This window comes from Panonychus citri, unplaced genomic scaffold, assembly GCF_014898815.1.
Source record: "Panonychus citri isolate SS breed McGregor unplaced genomic scaffold, ASM1489881v1 Contig00134, whole genome shotgun sequence".
In the NCBI taxonomy this organism is placed as follows: Eukaryota; Metazoa; Arthropoda; class Arachnida; order Trombidiformes; family Tetranychidae; genus Panonychus; species Panonychus citri.
In genome coordinates this window covers 92,717-107,996 of record NW_026515539.1, presented here as the reverse complement: position 1 = coordinate 107,996, position 15,280 = coordinate 92,717, and the positions used below count along the sequence as shown (strand labels likewise).

Here is a 15,280-nt window from a genome sequence, read left to right as displayed (position 1 = left end):
TAACTCATTTATCCCATAACAATACAATCAGCATCAAGCTCTAAATGAATATTAAGCTTCTTTTCTAATCAACACACTGATCTTGCGATAAGTTGAAAAACTGTAAAAGAGAAAGAGAGAGAGAGAGACCGTAAATTCAATGATAAAAAACCAAAAATTGTTATAAGAAACTCAGTTATCATGAATGATGGTGAGAAATGAAATCACCTTAAATCTTATCATGAAAACATAGAAAAAGTTTGGCAACAACAAACATCCTAATCAAAGAAATTAATAAAAGAATAGTTATCATCATCTTATCCATGATTTCAAAAGATATCAGAACTTTCATCAAGAAATTGAGAGTTAAATTCAGTCTCAGAACATTTTGACTCTGTTACTTTTTTCTCGCTTTGATTGAAAGAAAACACAACACAATTCAATCAGAATTTTCTCAGATTAATCTATTATTATTATCAGAATTCAATCATGATAATACTAATCAAGAATCATTATTAATATGTAATAATGATCGTCATAATCAATGACCAATATCATCTCAATTTATCATCATTTGTTACCCATTTATAAGATAAGAAAATCAAATTCATAATCTATTGGGAATAAAGTTTATCTAATGATTTTTTTTCTGATTCTTATCATGAGCATGATGATGATAAGATATAATCTGTCATTTGAACATCACAGAAAAGGCAAAAAATATCTTCCAGCATGAAATCAATTTATAATTCAATCAAAGTGAATCATTTATTATTTCAGATACAATCTTTATAATCAAAAGTAGATGATGATTATCATGTAGCAATAATGATTACAGTTATCACCATGATAATGATAACAAAATATTACAACTGAATCAAAGGATTGGAACACATTATTCACCGAAACAGTGAAAAATGTTCAGATTTACTCTGAGTGAGTTTGGAATTACATTAAATTAAATCAGCATCATGAGCTCAGATGCTTCTTGAATTGTCATTACCTCTCACTCTACATCATCGTTTCATCATCAAAGTCTCTCTCTCCCTCCCTCTCACTCTCTCACTAACTCAATCTTTTCGTAATAGTCTGATGAGAAATCGGAAAAAGTAAAAAAAATTGATACGAGCAATAGAATAAAAAAATTGTCCTTGGAACTTTTTTCTTGAGATTCATTCAGATATTCTGAATTCTAGATAAAGATAGATTGATATACAATGTTGAAGAAAAGTGTAACATCAAGCATCATTAGATGATAGGAATTGAGGATGAGAATGGATGATGATAATGATGATAGCGAATTGAAAATTGCTATTTTTTCATGTCTCAAATTTTTAAGGAAAAAGTTCTGGATTATGATGATACACACACAGATTATAAGGTGAAAAATATAATATAATAGGTAATAATGATTTCTATTTGAAAAAGACAAAAGTTAAACTGGAATCTGATTGAATCAGAATCATCTATTAATATACTGGTTATGGGTCCATGATCATTTCCAGCCCCATGAAAATGTCTTAACGATAATGATAGGTGATGATAATCGTCCTGATGATGATGGTGATGGGAAAGGATGATAACAATAGATGATATTAAATGTTTCAAATAAGATGGATGGAGATATGTGTCAACTAGAGTTTGTTCAATTCTGATTGTCTTCATTTTCATTCTGAATTGAACTTTTTCCCTCTCGCTCAGTTGTTTTCACCATGAAATTAAAAAGATTAAATTGATTCTCAAGGTGGAAAATGTTACTTGTAATGATTTAATTGCAATTAAATTGAATTCAGTCAACAATCAACTGAACTTGACTTATTATCACGAAGCTTCAAATTACCGTTTTCGCTTAAATCTGATTCAATTAAATACTAATTCAGTGATGTATTTATAATAAAATGACCAAATCGATCCATAAGCTCTTGGTCAATACCTAGAATCTGACCGATGAAACTGATTTTCAGATTATAAGGGAAATAAAAAAACTACATTTCAATGCCTCAGGGTAAATAGTTGATATTAATCAGAGTAACAGTTAAAAACATCCAAGGTGTATAAGTCATAATAGGAAATCATATTTTCACTATAAACTGACCAATGAGTCTAATTGATGACCAGACACATGGTACTCATAAATAGACCAGTTTGAGTGATATTAAATCAATAGTTTATGGAGAATCAATTTTTTCCATGAAAAAATAATATCTTTACTTGACCATTACATGGACCATACACAAAAGACTCTTGATTGTCCAGTTATTATTGTTCAATGTTACATTTATTACTTTGAGCTATCACCAGTAAAGAAGTGGACACAACCAATTCAAGACTTTGAATCTGAGGTATTTTTTACAACTGGACAGTGAAAATATAAAAAAAATCACATAATGATAATAATACATTGATCATATTATTGGTCAGCAGTTGATGGTAAAGTAGTGGTCATCTTTGCCCTTTTTATATTTTATCATCAATTGCCAATTGAAATGATGATGGAAAACTTTTTTCCTCTCTTCCATTTAATAATTTAAAGATAGATAAATGATTACCCAATGTCCAGTCTGGCATGAAAAATGACCTTACAAATGAAGAGTGACCACTAGTTAGCGTTAAATGTTAGTTTGTGTGTGCTTTTTGTGACCAGTCATTTACAACCATGAATGGTGAACCCCTTGAGGTATCAGATGATAATGATGTTCATGATAAAGTTCAATAAGTGGGAAGGGGAGAAAGATATCAAATGGTCATTTTCATGTTCGATCAATGTAATTTTTTCCCCTTCTTTGATGATGAAAAGGAAACTCTCAGAATTTACCATGAAAAAGTTATTCAAATAGATTATAAAATTGTGATCAATTCTTATTCTTTTCTTTTGTCAATTGTTATACTTTTTCATACACATGGAATACTTTTAACTTTGAATCTTAATGGTTCATTGAATTTATCTCAAGGTTATTTCAAAGTTTCTCTTTTTCCCTGAAACATTCACGATTTCAGGGTAATCTTGAATTCATTTTCTTTAATCAACCTTAAAATCATCATTTGATTTCAACCATCACCACAATTCACTTGAACTGATTCATTTGATTAAAATCTCTGCTCCAAATATTGATCATCACCTTCATGATAACTTGATTAAAAGTTGAACAATTAATTACTCAAATTTTTCATGCTATATCAATCCAGCAATTACTTTCACTTGTAATTAACAGTTTTTTTTGCTTTCCAAAGTTAAACTTGTTGACAATCAAAGTGGTGACAACAATTAAAGCCCAAATTTGCAATTTACTAATTACTTCAATCAACCAGCAATTCAATCGTAATGAAAATGGTATTGTAAGTCAAAGGTAATCAATGTTATAGATTATAATTGAAATTAACTTGGAAATTGATTTTTGATTGTCCAATTTAAATGAACATTTTGATTGTCCTCGATTTTTACTCTCTCTCTCTTTTAACTCATTAAATTTAAATCATTGGATGTTAATATGTTAGATTAGTTGTATAATAACAATTAAAAAGAAACCATAGTTAATTGTGATTACACTTGGTGATTGGATTAATGATCGTGAATGAAGCAGATTAACTTTAAAGGTAAAAACAAAAATCATTTCCTTTTTAATGGGTTAATCTTTATATTGTTTTGATTGTAATTGCCATTAATGGTTAACCTGGAAAACGAGATCAATTTTACCGTTATTTTTATCGTGTATCCTTTTTGTAGTAAAGTTTTTTTTTATATTATTTGTGATACTATTAAAAAAAGTAAAGGAAACGATTAACAGTCAACAATTTAGATTCTGCTGCCATTATCAGCTCATTCTATTAGATAAACTTATTGATCAGTCAACTTGCTACTCGAAAGTGTATTATCAACAATCTAAACTTTTTTCTTTCTTCAAATCTGAGCTGATTGACCATTGTCCGATTCGTTTATTGATTGATATTGAGATTGTATGTTACAGGGAAAGAGGGTGAAAATATAACAAACAATTAGAACATTTTAGAGAAGCATTTTTTAACTTGTATCGAAATCGAATGAAAAAGTTGATTAGATGATCCGGAGAGAGATGATTGGATAGAGAGATGGTCATTTATCAAATGGATATCTTAAGGAAGCAGAAATTAGTCCTGATTCCATGTGTGTATGAGCCTCTTGAGTTTTGATTCGAGTGGAAAAAAAAAGTTCCAAATCTTTTTTCAATTGATTCCAAGATAAGAATTTATAAAATTTTCTCTCTTTATTATCATTTGAGACAAAGGAGACAAATTGTTTGACCAAATACCATCGACTCTCCATATTGACTTTCCCAACATCTCTTTTACTCTCATATCCTTGTCTCTCTCTCACTCTTAAAACAGAATGGTCATTCATCTCTCTCTCTCTCTCTCTCTCTCTCTCTTCTTTCTTTCTCTTTTGGGTGACATCTACTATCTGGATAATAGTTTGTTTTTTGTATCAATGAAGATGAGATGATAACAACAATGACAATGATGAGGATAAAGTCCAAACAAATCTAACAATCAATGTGTGAATATCATCCTACTCCTTCAAATAAGTTATATCTCTCTTTCACTTTCTCTCTCATTCTCTATTGGGAATGAAGATAAGTCGCAAAATCGAAGCAAAAAAAGTTCTAACAAATATCATCGTCAGTTATCTTCATAAACTTAAATCGCTTTGATACTAAAGTAAAGAAAGAGAGAGAGAAAAAAAATCATTCTAACAATTGATAACTTTTTTGTTCTATTCCATGTTTCTTAGATGTACTTTCGTTTATCAAACCCCAGTCTCACTTTTTCTCATACACTGATTGTGATTTATCGTTTTCTAAGGCAAAAAGAGAATCTTCCATAGACTTTATTCCATATATAAATAATATGGATTCTATAAACTCTAATGAAAATAGATTAGTTTCGAAATTGTTTGGAAAAGAAAATAAAAAAAAACTTTATTCTTTTTATTCCAAGTCATGGAAACGAATCAGTAACAGGTCTTGATTTCAGAATTGTATACAACATCGAATTCAAAAGAAGTTCGAAGTCCTAATCAATGATTCTACCTTGATCTTACCTCATTGTGGACATTTCGAAAAAGATTATAACTTGTCCAGTCTTTCCAATATTAGAACCTTTCGAGTTCATTTCACTATTCTAATGACGATTATGAAAGTTTTAACTTTCAAAAATCAACTGAATTAGCTAAGATACACATGGAGTTTACATTAATCATTCTAGATGAATTCGAACGTTAAATTATTCTCTTAATTGTTACTATTAATTTCTAATCGATATTTAAGTTACTTTTTGTTTTCCTGAAAAAAAATCGTAATTTCAGTTGAGGCTTCAGTTGTGTGATTATTTCTTTGATAGTCAACAATTAAATTATTAATTAAACTCGAAACACTCTGATTAAGACAACAATCAAGGAAGAGAGGGGAAAATATTCAAAATCAATCTCAATTCGTACAATTCAATAAAACTTTTTTTCTAACAATTCAAGAAATTTTCTCCTTCCAGTCTAATTATTTATCTATTTGAAACGCTAACAATTAACTAATCAACAACTTCTTTCCTGCTTCTTTTGATAATTGACTGTTATCAATTGCAATCGTAAATCAATGGATTATTAATTAATCTTGAGATAAACTTGGTATTTAAATTCACTTATTTCTTCAACAATCAAGTTACAATGACAAGAATGATAATCTAATGGCAATAAAAGGTTAACTGATTATTAAAATTAAATCTAATTGCTTCGTTTCAATAATCAAAAATCAAAGTAAAAAAAAAACGATAATCAGTAAATAACAATCTAACTTAACAATATTAAATTGTTAGCCTTAATTACTTTCGTTACTTTTTCAAATTGTTGTTGCTAATCAACAATAAATGTAATTGGTATTAAATCAATTGTAATCAGGTAATCAGATAGTTAGACGATAATGATTATCCTAATCATCGTACTGATTAATATTCAAATAAGTTTGGTGTTTTGGTCAGCTAAAGGTCAGTTGATTATCTGTCTGGGTTAAATCATTTGTCACCAATTCAAGTGATCAGTAGTTGTTGATAAATAAATTGGACAATCAGGTAAACCAAATGATCACAATAATTTTTAATTAAACGAAGGTGATAATTGAAGGTTAATGAGGATGACTAGTTTCATCCATGATGATAAGATGAGATCGATGATTATGAGGGTGAGTAAGTTGATGGTCAGTTTTAAGTTAAAGTAGCCAAACGAAAACACTTTCGAGAAACTTTTTGGTACAATATTCGGGAACGAGGTCGGGGAAAAAGTCCTCGTAACCAATGTGAGCATCGGTACCAAAAAGTTTGAGTAAACCTCGATTTACTTGGTGAAGCTTGTGATTAGAACAACTATCGAGAAATTGAACATATGAAGGACGAATGCAACTTGGTTCAAGTACCAAAGTGACAAAGATCATGTTAACCGAAACAGCGTAAATAAAGGGTATCAACGTGTCAAATGAGGGTAAGTACGGGGTGGAACAGGCTTGTTGTAGTGACCATTCAATACACTTCCAGGCAATATTGGTGGCGATTAATGAGCTTGGATAGTAGATCATTGTTGGTCCTGAAAGAGCTCCAGCTAAGGCTGAATGCCAGGGTTCACTTGAATTAGTTAACCATCGAAGGCTACATCGTGTTGATCGATATATTCCCGTGAATAGAGATGCAAATAGACAAAGTTCCAACTTTTTTCGATTGGTTAAAACTCGTAAAATGAGACCTGGATCACGACGGATTTGGGGAAACTTAAGACCAGCTACAAGAGCAGCTTGACCAAACCAAAGGGTCAAGAAGCTTCGACTAAATCCACCAAGAGTATACAAGGAACAAGAACTTGAATGGCCACAGGCATCATGTTTACCATTTACAAACCAGGTACCGATTTTGTTTATCAATGACAAAGGTGAATATGATGGTGGAGGAGTTGATGAAAAAGATGAACAAGATGATTGACCATCGTCGTATTCAATCAGTTGTTGTTGGTCATCTGAACAAGAACCTTGAGTATCTTTATCACAATCAGAGTCATAAGATTTAATTTTGTCGTCTACCAGGTCGTTATTATTATTATTGACCATTGAATCAGAATTATCGTTGACTTTGAGCTCTATTTCCGTTTGATCAGATCTTTTCCTTGAGAATTCAGTTCGACCCAAGATCAATTTCAATGCCATGCCGATTGGATCACGACGGAGGCCATACTTTGAGGTGATGTACATTAACATTGATATTGAAAAGGTAAATATTAGCACTTCACCTTTTGGTATTGGTTTGACCTTTGAGTGACGAAGGGTAACTCGATAGATGCACTCGGAGGCAACATTGGCACAATAGAAGGCCAGAGCTTTTCGCCGTGACGGATGTTCAATAAGAATGGCCATAAGAGAGCCAAGAGTGGCCGGAACACTGGCAAAAAGGGAAAAGTAAAATCCACCAGCAAGTGAACGTAAAACACAAACTAAGGTAAACATGGAAAGACAATTGAATCCAAGGAAGGCTGAAGATCGCATGGTACTGGTTAATGCCGCTTTAAGTGCGGTCAAGTTGTACTTTCGCTGGACAGCAAAGTTGGTCAAATAGAGAGCGGAATACATGCCGAGCGCTTTTTCCGTTACATCTAGGGAAAGGTCAAGAGCGTAAGCTGAACACGAAGGTTCCCAGGCGTGGCCGATCTCATAGCAATTGTACGGGAATGACCAGTCCTTCATCAATAGTTTATCAAACAATTTACTCCACACTGAGGGCATTTTAACCGGAGGAATATCAAATGTTTTGAAACGAAACTAAAACCCGATGAAAATAAGACGAAAAATTTGAATGAACTTTTTGATAACTTGGTTAAAATGAGAAATAACTTTTGATAAAGTTGATGATAATTATGGTTATTAAATCAATTATTGATAAATAAATAATTGAATCATAAAGAGAGACCAACAATCAGCTTAATTGCTGCGGATGAATCAAGTGTAGCAAAAGTTGATAAGGTTCATGATGTTGATTAAATAAAGATTAAAGTTTCATTGTAGCTTAATGAATATGGATATCAGTTGATTGTTATGATGATAAAATAATTAACTTGTTAATTGTTGATCTGTTTTATGGGTCACTTTGTGTCACTTTTTGGTTCAATTGTGTCTGTTGTTAGATTGGATGATTAGGGAAGACAAAGTTAATCAATCGAAAAGGTAGATTGATGGTGATGGTGGTGGTTTGAGTGTTCATCCCAACAATCAGAATGAAAATGAAATTGTTAACACACAAAAAGACAATTGGATTGAGGGAGAAACGATAATGATAAACACGCAAAGCTAATTCAATAAAAACAGAAGAATATTAATTTTACCTGTTGTTCAATCAGTCAAACTGAATTTTCTTGTTCGTTGCCTCAAGGTAATACTTTCATTGGAACGTTAAAATTACATGGAGATGATGATGATGGAAAAGGTTGTTCAAGGTCTTCAAGTGGACACCATGTAAACGAGTGTAAGGTTGATAGTAAGATGAAGGTGAAAATTAAGAATTGGGGAAAAAAGTTTCCATCAACATGATGATGATCATGAGAGATGAAGGAAAATAATTTTCATCTCATTCAGTTGAAAATCAAATTCAATCTACTTGGAGGTCAATGGTTTGATTTTGTTGATGAACTGAATTCAGATCATCATGATTGTTATCAAATATCAGAGAGAATTTATTTTTCTCATTTCTAAACTTTAATCATGATACTTTCGTCTTATTTTTGGTTCATTTCCATGATATAAGCGGTTCACTTGCAATTCAATGAATCAATTTCTTTGTAATATTGTTCAACAATTAGCTAATTAACTGGTTCGAAATCTCATCAGAGAAAAAGCAACAATTAAATATCATCAATTTAGAACTTTTTTCAACCCTTTCCTTGATCATCTCTATCACTCGATGATAAATCAAATTGTATCGTTTTGATTGATTATGTCAATCAATTTTTTTCATTGTAATTATTTTGGTGTGAAAAAAAAGTTTCCCCACAAAAATTTGCTAACAACAATCAAGGAAAAAAAATAAACAACAATTTAAAGTAAATTACTGATAATTACCAATGTAAACTAATTGAGATAAAATTAATCAAATATTAAGGCCAATAATCAATCTGATATCTGGTTAATGTTAACATTTACTTTTAATTTTAATCATTTCTGGTTAAGGTTTGGGTTGAAAATTTATATTAACCTTATTATGAGAGGATAAAACCAAATTAACTGTATCAACCTTTGCTTTCAGTTAAATTTGAAACAATTAATTGATTGATTGAACATTAATCGTCATGATAAGTTCATCTTTAACTCTCTACCTACTTTATATTTTAAAATTGCAATCACTACAATCAAATAATTGCTTACAATTCAGTTATGAACTTGGTTCAATTTCAATGAAGATTTAATCTTAATGTTAATTGTTTACAATTTACCTTTTACTTTCCTTGTTTACCTTTTTCAAGGTGAACAAGTAACTGTAATCAACACACAACAATAACAAACAACACCTTAACTGACCTTTAATTGACCGTTAACTTTTTCACTATTCAGGTGAGCATAAATTTTATGATACTAAGATGGTTAACAATTAACAATTAGCAATTTAAATCAACCCAATCCAAGAACCAGAAAACCAAAACTATCAAACAAGTTAAACCAGTTTAAAAGTAATGTCACAATTTAATTTCACTTTGGCTCCAAATTTGAAAAGCAGATTAACTGTTAATCCTTAATCTTAATCAGATTTTACCTTATGAGAAATTAAATCATTTCCAGTAGATTTAAAATCAATCAAATATTTGAAAATCTTCATCATGTTATCAAAGAGCAATAGAAAATTTTTTTATTCTTTAACAAATTCATCATGATTCATGTTAATCACCATGGAAAAGTAATGATAATTAACCAAGCACAATTTGAATGGTTAATTTGTTTCATCAACAATCATTAATGATCAATAGTGAACAGCCCCAATTATCATGATTATCATTAGTCAATCATTAATTTTATCAACTCATTGATAATTTTTGATAATTCATACATGTTCATGAAGGTAAATTGTTGATTTAATTTGAAAATTATTACCAAACGTAATTGAATCATTAATATTGAACTAATTTCCTGTTATAATAACATGATGATAATAATGATGATTAACTAATAACTATGGATGAATATTATTAATATTATTTTTCTCCATTTAAATCATGAAAAATGAAAAGGAAAAATTTTGGAAAAACTTTTTTTTTTCATTTTCTCTATTCAATTTGTTCATCGCTCTTCATGATGATTTTCCATGAGTTTTATCGTTATGGTTATTGGTATTATCATTATTGTTTATAAAACATTATCATGATATCATTTATTATTACCTTTTATTATTATTATCACAGAAAAGGTATAATATTGAGAGGGAGAGAGAGAGAGAGAGATGAAAGATGATGATGATAATGATGAAACTGAAAAACACCAAAAACTAACAATTGAATAAACGATAAAGTTTCATTGTTTCAGATTGGATATTCCATCATCATGAAATTATGAATATCATAGTGATAAACATTTGAGAGATAAATGAAAATAAGAATAAAAAAGTTCTGATGTGGGTAAACAATTCATCATGAAATATCAGCATTTGAATATCAAGATGATATTAATGCCTTTCTATCATCAATAATTCAATCATATTGTGGTTTCATGAAATAAAATAACAATTCAATTGATAATTTAAATTGTTGGTTATGTTTTTATGGAACTTTTTTTTTCGTATTATTATTCCGGTAACGAATCTTATTTATCTCATGTGATGAGTTTCATGTTGATAGTAAAATTATTAGGATGATCAGAAAGTTTTGCATGTAACAATCATAATTAAACCTATATCAGAAGTAATTAACAATAATTGAACTAATTGAAACTATTAGAAAATTAAATTAATTTTCAGGTCATAGCGATGAAATGGCCTCAAATTATTTTTATCGTATCGATCAATTGAATAATGATTTCAATATTTTATTATTGAAATAAATTCATATTTTACTTTGATAAGTGAAATTTTCAACAATTAACTAATCACAATTAAGGAAAATTAAATTCAAAATTTGGTCTTTTAGCAAATTGAAAATTCATCACGGATCATGAAATTTCCATCTACTCAATGGTAATTTCATTTTCATTTCTCGTTTGCTGAAAATATTTAATCATGATGTTGAAATTTCATATCAAAGAAAAATATCAATTTTATTCAATAATTATTGAAATCTATTTTTATGTCGATCACGATGATTTTCATCGCTGTTTCATTTATTTTATTATAAAATCTTCTACTTATTGTGATGAATTTTCGTGCTGCTGATCATCTAATAATGAATTATCATGAATTTAGTGATAGATGTTTGCAACTTTTTCCACCTCTTTGATTTTCCTTGTGGATGTAAGCCGTAACCCGCCTTTCACCTTCACTCATCATTCAATATTTTCAATCATCTGATTGGTTGATATGTTCGTTATTAATAAATCAAGAAAAACTTCATGGTAAATGAACTTATTCAGAGTTTATTTCTTTCCTTCTATTCAGACATATATTCATAAAGTAAGGTGTAAGTTGAGAAACAGGGTGAAAGTGTAACTTATATTGCTTGTGAAAGATGAAGAGAGTAAGAAACAAAGAAAAAGTAACTCATTCATTCAGATTTTATCCTGAAAAAAACATAACATGAAGAATACTCTGTAAGCTTAAGATTTATATGTACATCTAAGTTTCCATCTTATTCATGATAAGGTTGAAAGTAATTCAGTGAATAAGCAAAAAATAACATGATCCAAATATGTAACTGATACACATTAACCAAAACAGGAAGTAGATCAAGATGCTTGTGTGTGTGAACTGATTCATTTCATTCATATATTGAATAATACATGATACACAATGAAGATACCACGATTATAATGATGATATAACATGAGAGATGATATTTCAATCCATCAATGAGCATCAATATCAAGGCCAATAAAAATGGACTAACTTACACCCAACACACACACAAACATATAATATCATTCAGTGTGATCAGATTAACTATTTCATTGGCTAACATGATCAATACTCAATAACCCCACCATCAGATTGAGTAACATTCAAGTTACTTACAATGTTATCATCATCATCATCGTCATATCAATCAAATAGTTTTTTTTTCAATCTAATCACTTTGATAGTAATATTTATTTTTCCCACCCTCATAAACAATCACCTTCACCCTTCACATGTTACTTGAAAATCACTCACTGAATTTCATCATCATGATGAAAACCTTATAATCTAATAACCCTCCGGGTAAGAAAACACATTTCCTATCTCATATGGAATCCATTGGATGATATAAATAATAATATCCCTTTGATTTCAAGTTTCAAATCAAATTTTTCCTCCCCCAATTAATCAAATCAGTTCAGTATCATCAACTTAATCATAATACACACTGATTATTATTTACATTTAATTTTTACCTCTTTTTTTTTGCTTAAGGGATTAAATCAATATTTACTCAATCAAATGAAAACCATAGGAAATTATTTAAGTGGCAGTTTAAATGCAATAATATTAATATATTTACATAGCATTGGAAACATGATAACATTTAAATCACCATGTAATTCAAACAGTTCACTAGCCATTGGTCATCTCAAGTGATTGTCCGATGGCAAAAAAAACGCTGAGATAATTTGATTAACATTATCATCAACCCATTGATAACACAATCAAGTAATTAGATACATATTGCTGTTGTTTTTTTCCTCCTTTGATAACAATTAGCAATATGTTGAATCATTAACGATGATTAAGTGTATTCATATTCATGTAACACTATTAAGCTGCTTCCTTATCATTATCATCTAATTAGTTTATTAATCATGAAATTTCATGAATAAGAACAAAAGATTTTTGCTTTTCCACCGAATGAAGATATTCATGATGAATAGAAGAGGTAATAATATTTAGTCCTGGAACTTTTTCCCTCACTCCCAATTTAGTGAATGAAACATTTTCTACCTTTGTTATTATCAATATGAATTCACTTTGAATTTTTGAATCTTTCAAGTTCATTTCTTATCTTTCTTTTCATGGTAATAGCCTGAGGATCTCTGGCGATGAATTTAATGGTTTCAATTGGAAACTATTCAGCTAATTGAATCAATTAATATTCGAATTTACTTAAGGCGGTAAAAATTTCAACTGGTTCTGATTCTATGAGATTTAATTAAGATTCACAAACATTGAGATAATATTTTGAGTGAAACTTATTTCTTAATATGAACTTTTTTGCTTTTATTACTTTTAAATTCGAGAATGAACTTTAATAGTTAATAATTGTTTCCATTCATGATTCTGTGTTTATGTACGTATGTTTAAATAATAGAACTTGATAAGAACTTTTTTATGAAAGGACAAAGGTATCGAACTTTATTATCGAACATGATTTTATATTTTAGTTTTCATGAGATGAAACTTTTGTCTCTCATGAGACATGAACAGAAGTGGCAGATCTGTTGCTTGTATCGAAACCTTTATGTATCGTGTTTTGGATGATAAATATATTCAGATGATGATGAAATTATCTGATGATTCTGCAGAAAAGGAGAGAGAGAGAGACAAAAGAGCCCAGGTAAAAACGTATCATGACATGAACTCTAAAGGTATATTCATACATTATAAACGTTTCCTCACGCAATCTATCAATTAACAACCATGGTGACGTTTAGATTCACAATCTATCAGATCAATTGCCAAGAATATTCATTTTTTGCTCAATCCACTCCCATCGGAAAATTGTTCCTTCCTCTTCCCACCCCGCTGAATTTACCATCATGTAAAATCCTTTCCACCCCTAACCTTGATAATCTTATACTCGGAAATTTGTTCCAAGCCTTTGATTTTAAATTTTAGTAATGCAAACAAAACAACATGAAATTCATACGCATCATCATGAATAATAATAAAGTTTCATGATGGTAACTATTAATATTAATACTTTACAACTTTTTACTTGCAATTTTTATCGTCAATCGATTATTAGTATCAGCAATCAATTAATTCTTATGCTTGACAGTAATTATTGACAATAAATTAGTATTTTCTTTTTCATTTTAATTTCTTTGAGCTCATTTTTTGAAATTCTCATCTGTTCATGTCAATTCATGTCCACCAACTATGATTGTCTTTATCATTAGGTAAATGATCAATATTTTTTTTTGATGAAGTTAAGATATTGAAACATATTGCCGATAATATCATACAGGGTGATATTGTCAGTGTACTTTAGGTTGTTGATTGGTCAATGAGTGGACATTACCACTGACCTATTGGCTTGTCTTTCTTAGTTATACACAGAAGGATGAATGATATTCTTGTAGATTGAGCTTCTTAATGAAAATGTTTGACATGAAATCAATAATAAAATGGTTACCAGAGTAAAAAAAGGAAGGTGAAAAAGGCATAGTGAGGGTGGAAATATCGAAGATGAAGAGAGAGAGAGAGAGAGAGAGAGAGAGAGAGATATTACAATATGAAAGAAACAGGGAAGGAGATATGGAGGAAGAAGATAAACTTGAAGTTGCTCCATGAAAAAAGAAATAACTTTTATTCATTAAAGTTAATCAGACACCAAGAATACCACTGAACATTATTATTTATGAACTTGTGTCATGAATTTATCAGAACTTTTTTTTACTTCATTTCATTATCTTGATCTGAAAATTTATAGTCAATAATAATAATTTATATTGATATTTGTTCAGATTTCGGATATTGTTTTCAGGGTGACATCTAATATTGATAATAATGTTTTATCATAATTTATTTCTGGTTAACATGGGGGTCAACAGGGTGGTAGTTGGAAAGGTGGATGAGGATGAGGAAGAGGAGGAGTATGAAAGATGTTCAATAGTGACATACAATAGGAGACTAATGATGATCCATTCAATGGATGAGTAAGATGATGATAATCTGTTTTCTATTCTTACGAAAGAAAAGGATAAAATGATGAAGTTTCTTGATTATCTTTTAGTCTGATGTTGTTTTTTCTTCATCCTCATCATCTTTGTTCTGATGGTTTTTTCTCTGAATCAGAATCTTTGTCTCTCTCTCTCTCCTCCTTCTTAATGATAAAGATGCTGTAGGTTGGATGAAGATGGAGAAACAAGTGGATGGGATTGAATTTTCACAGAGAAAATTGAAATAGATAAATGTT

At 29.8% G+C, this 15,280-nt stretch overlaps 1 protein-coding gene across 3 annotated transcripts; it reads right to left on the bottom strand.

Annotated features, from left to right (window-relative positions):
- Nucleotides 1-6,078: 6,078 nt before the first annotated feature.
- On the bottom strand, nucleotides 6,079-9,624 carry LOC128391280 (transmembrane protein 135-like). Of its 3 annotated transcripts, none has more exons than XM_053351133.1 (3): nucleotides 9,549-9,624; nucleotides 8,360-8,472; nucleotides 6,079-7,799 (listed from the first exon to the last, which is right to left on the bottom strand). In XM_053351133.1, the coding sequence occupies exon 3, from the start codon at nucleotides 7,761-7,763 to the stop codon at nucleotides 6,210-6,212; it is 1,554 nt and encodes a 517-aa protein (XP_053207108.1). In that variant the 5' UTR covers nucleotides 7,764-7,799; nucleotides 8,360-8,472; nucleotides 9,549-9,624; the 3' UTR covers nucleotides 6,079-6,209. The 3 variants fall into 3 exon arrangements, with proteins under 3 accessions (XP_053207108.1, XP_053207107.1, XP_053207105.1); XM_053351132.1 differs by having other exon boundaries at nucleotides 9,464-9,592; XM_053351130.1 differs by having other exon boundaries at nucleotides 6,079-8,472; nucleotides 9,464-9,591.
- Nucleotides 9,625-15,280: the final 5,656 nt, after the last annotated feature.

Coding starts and splice junctions, on each gene's coding strand:
- LOC128391280 (XM_053351133.1), bottom strand. CDS start 7,763: ATGCCCTCAGTGTGGAGTAAATTGTTTGATAAACTATTGATGAAGGAC.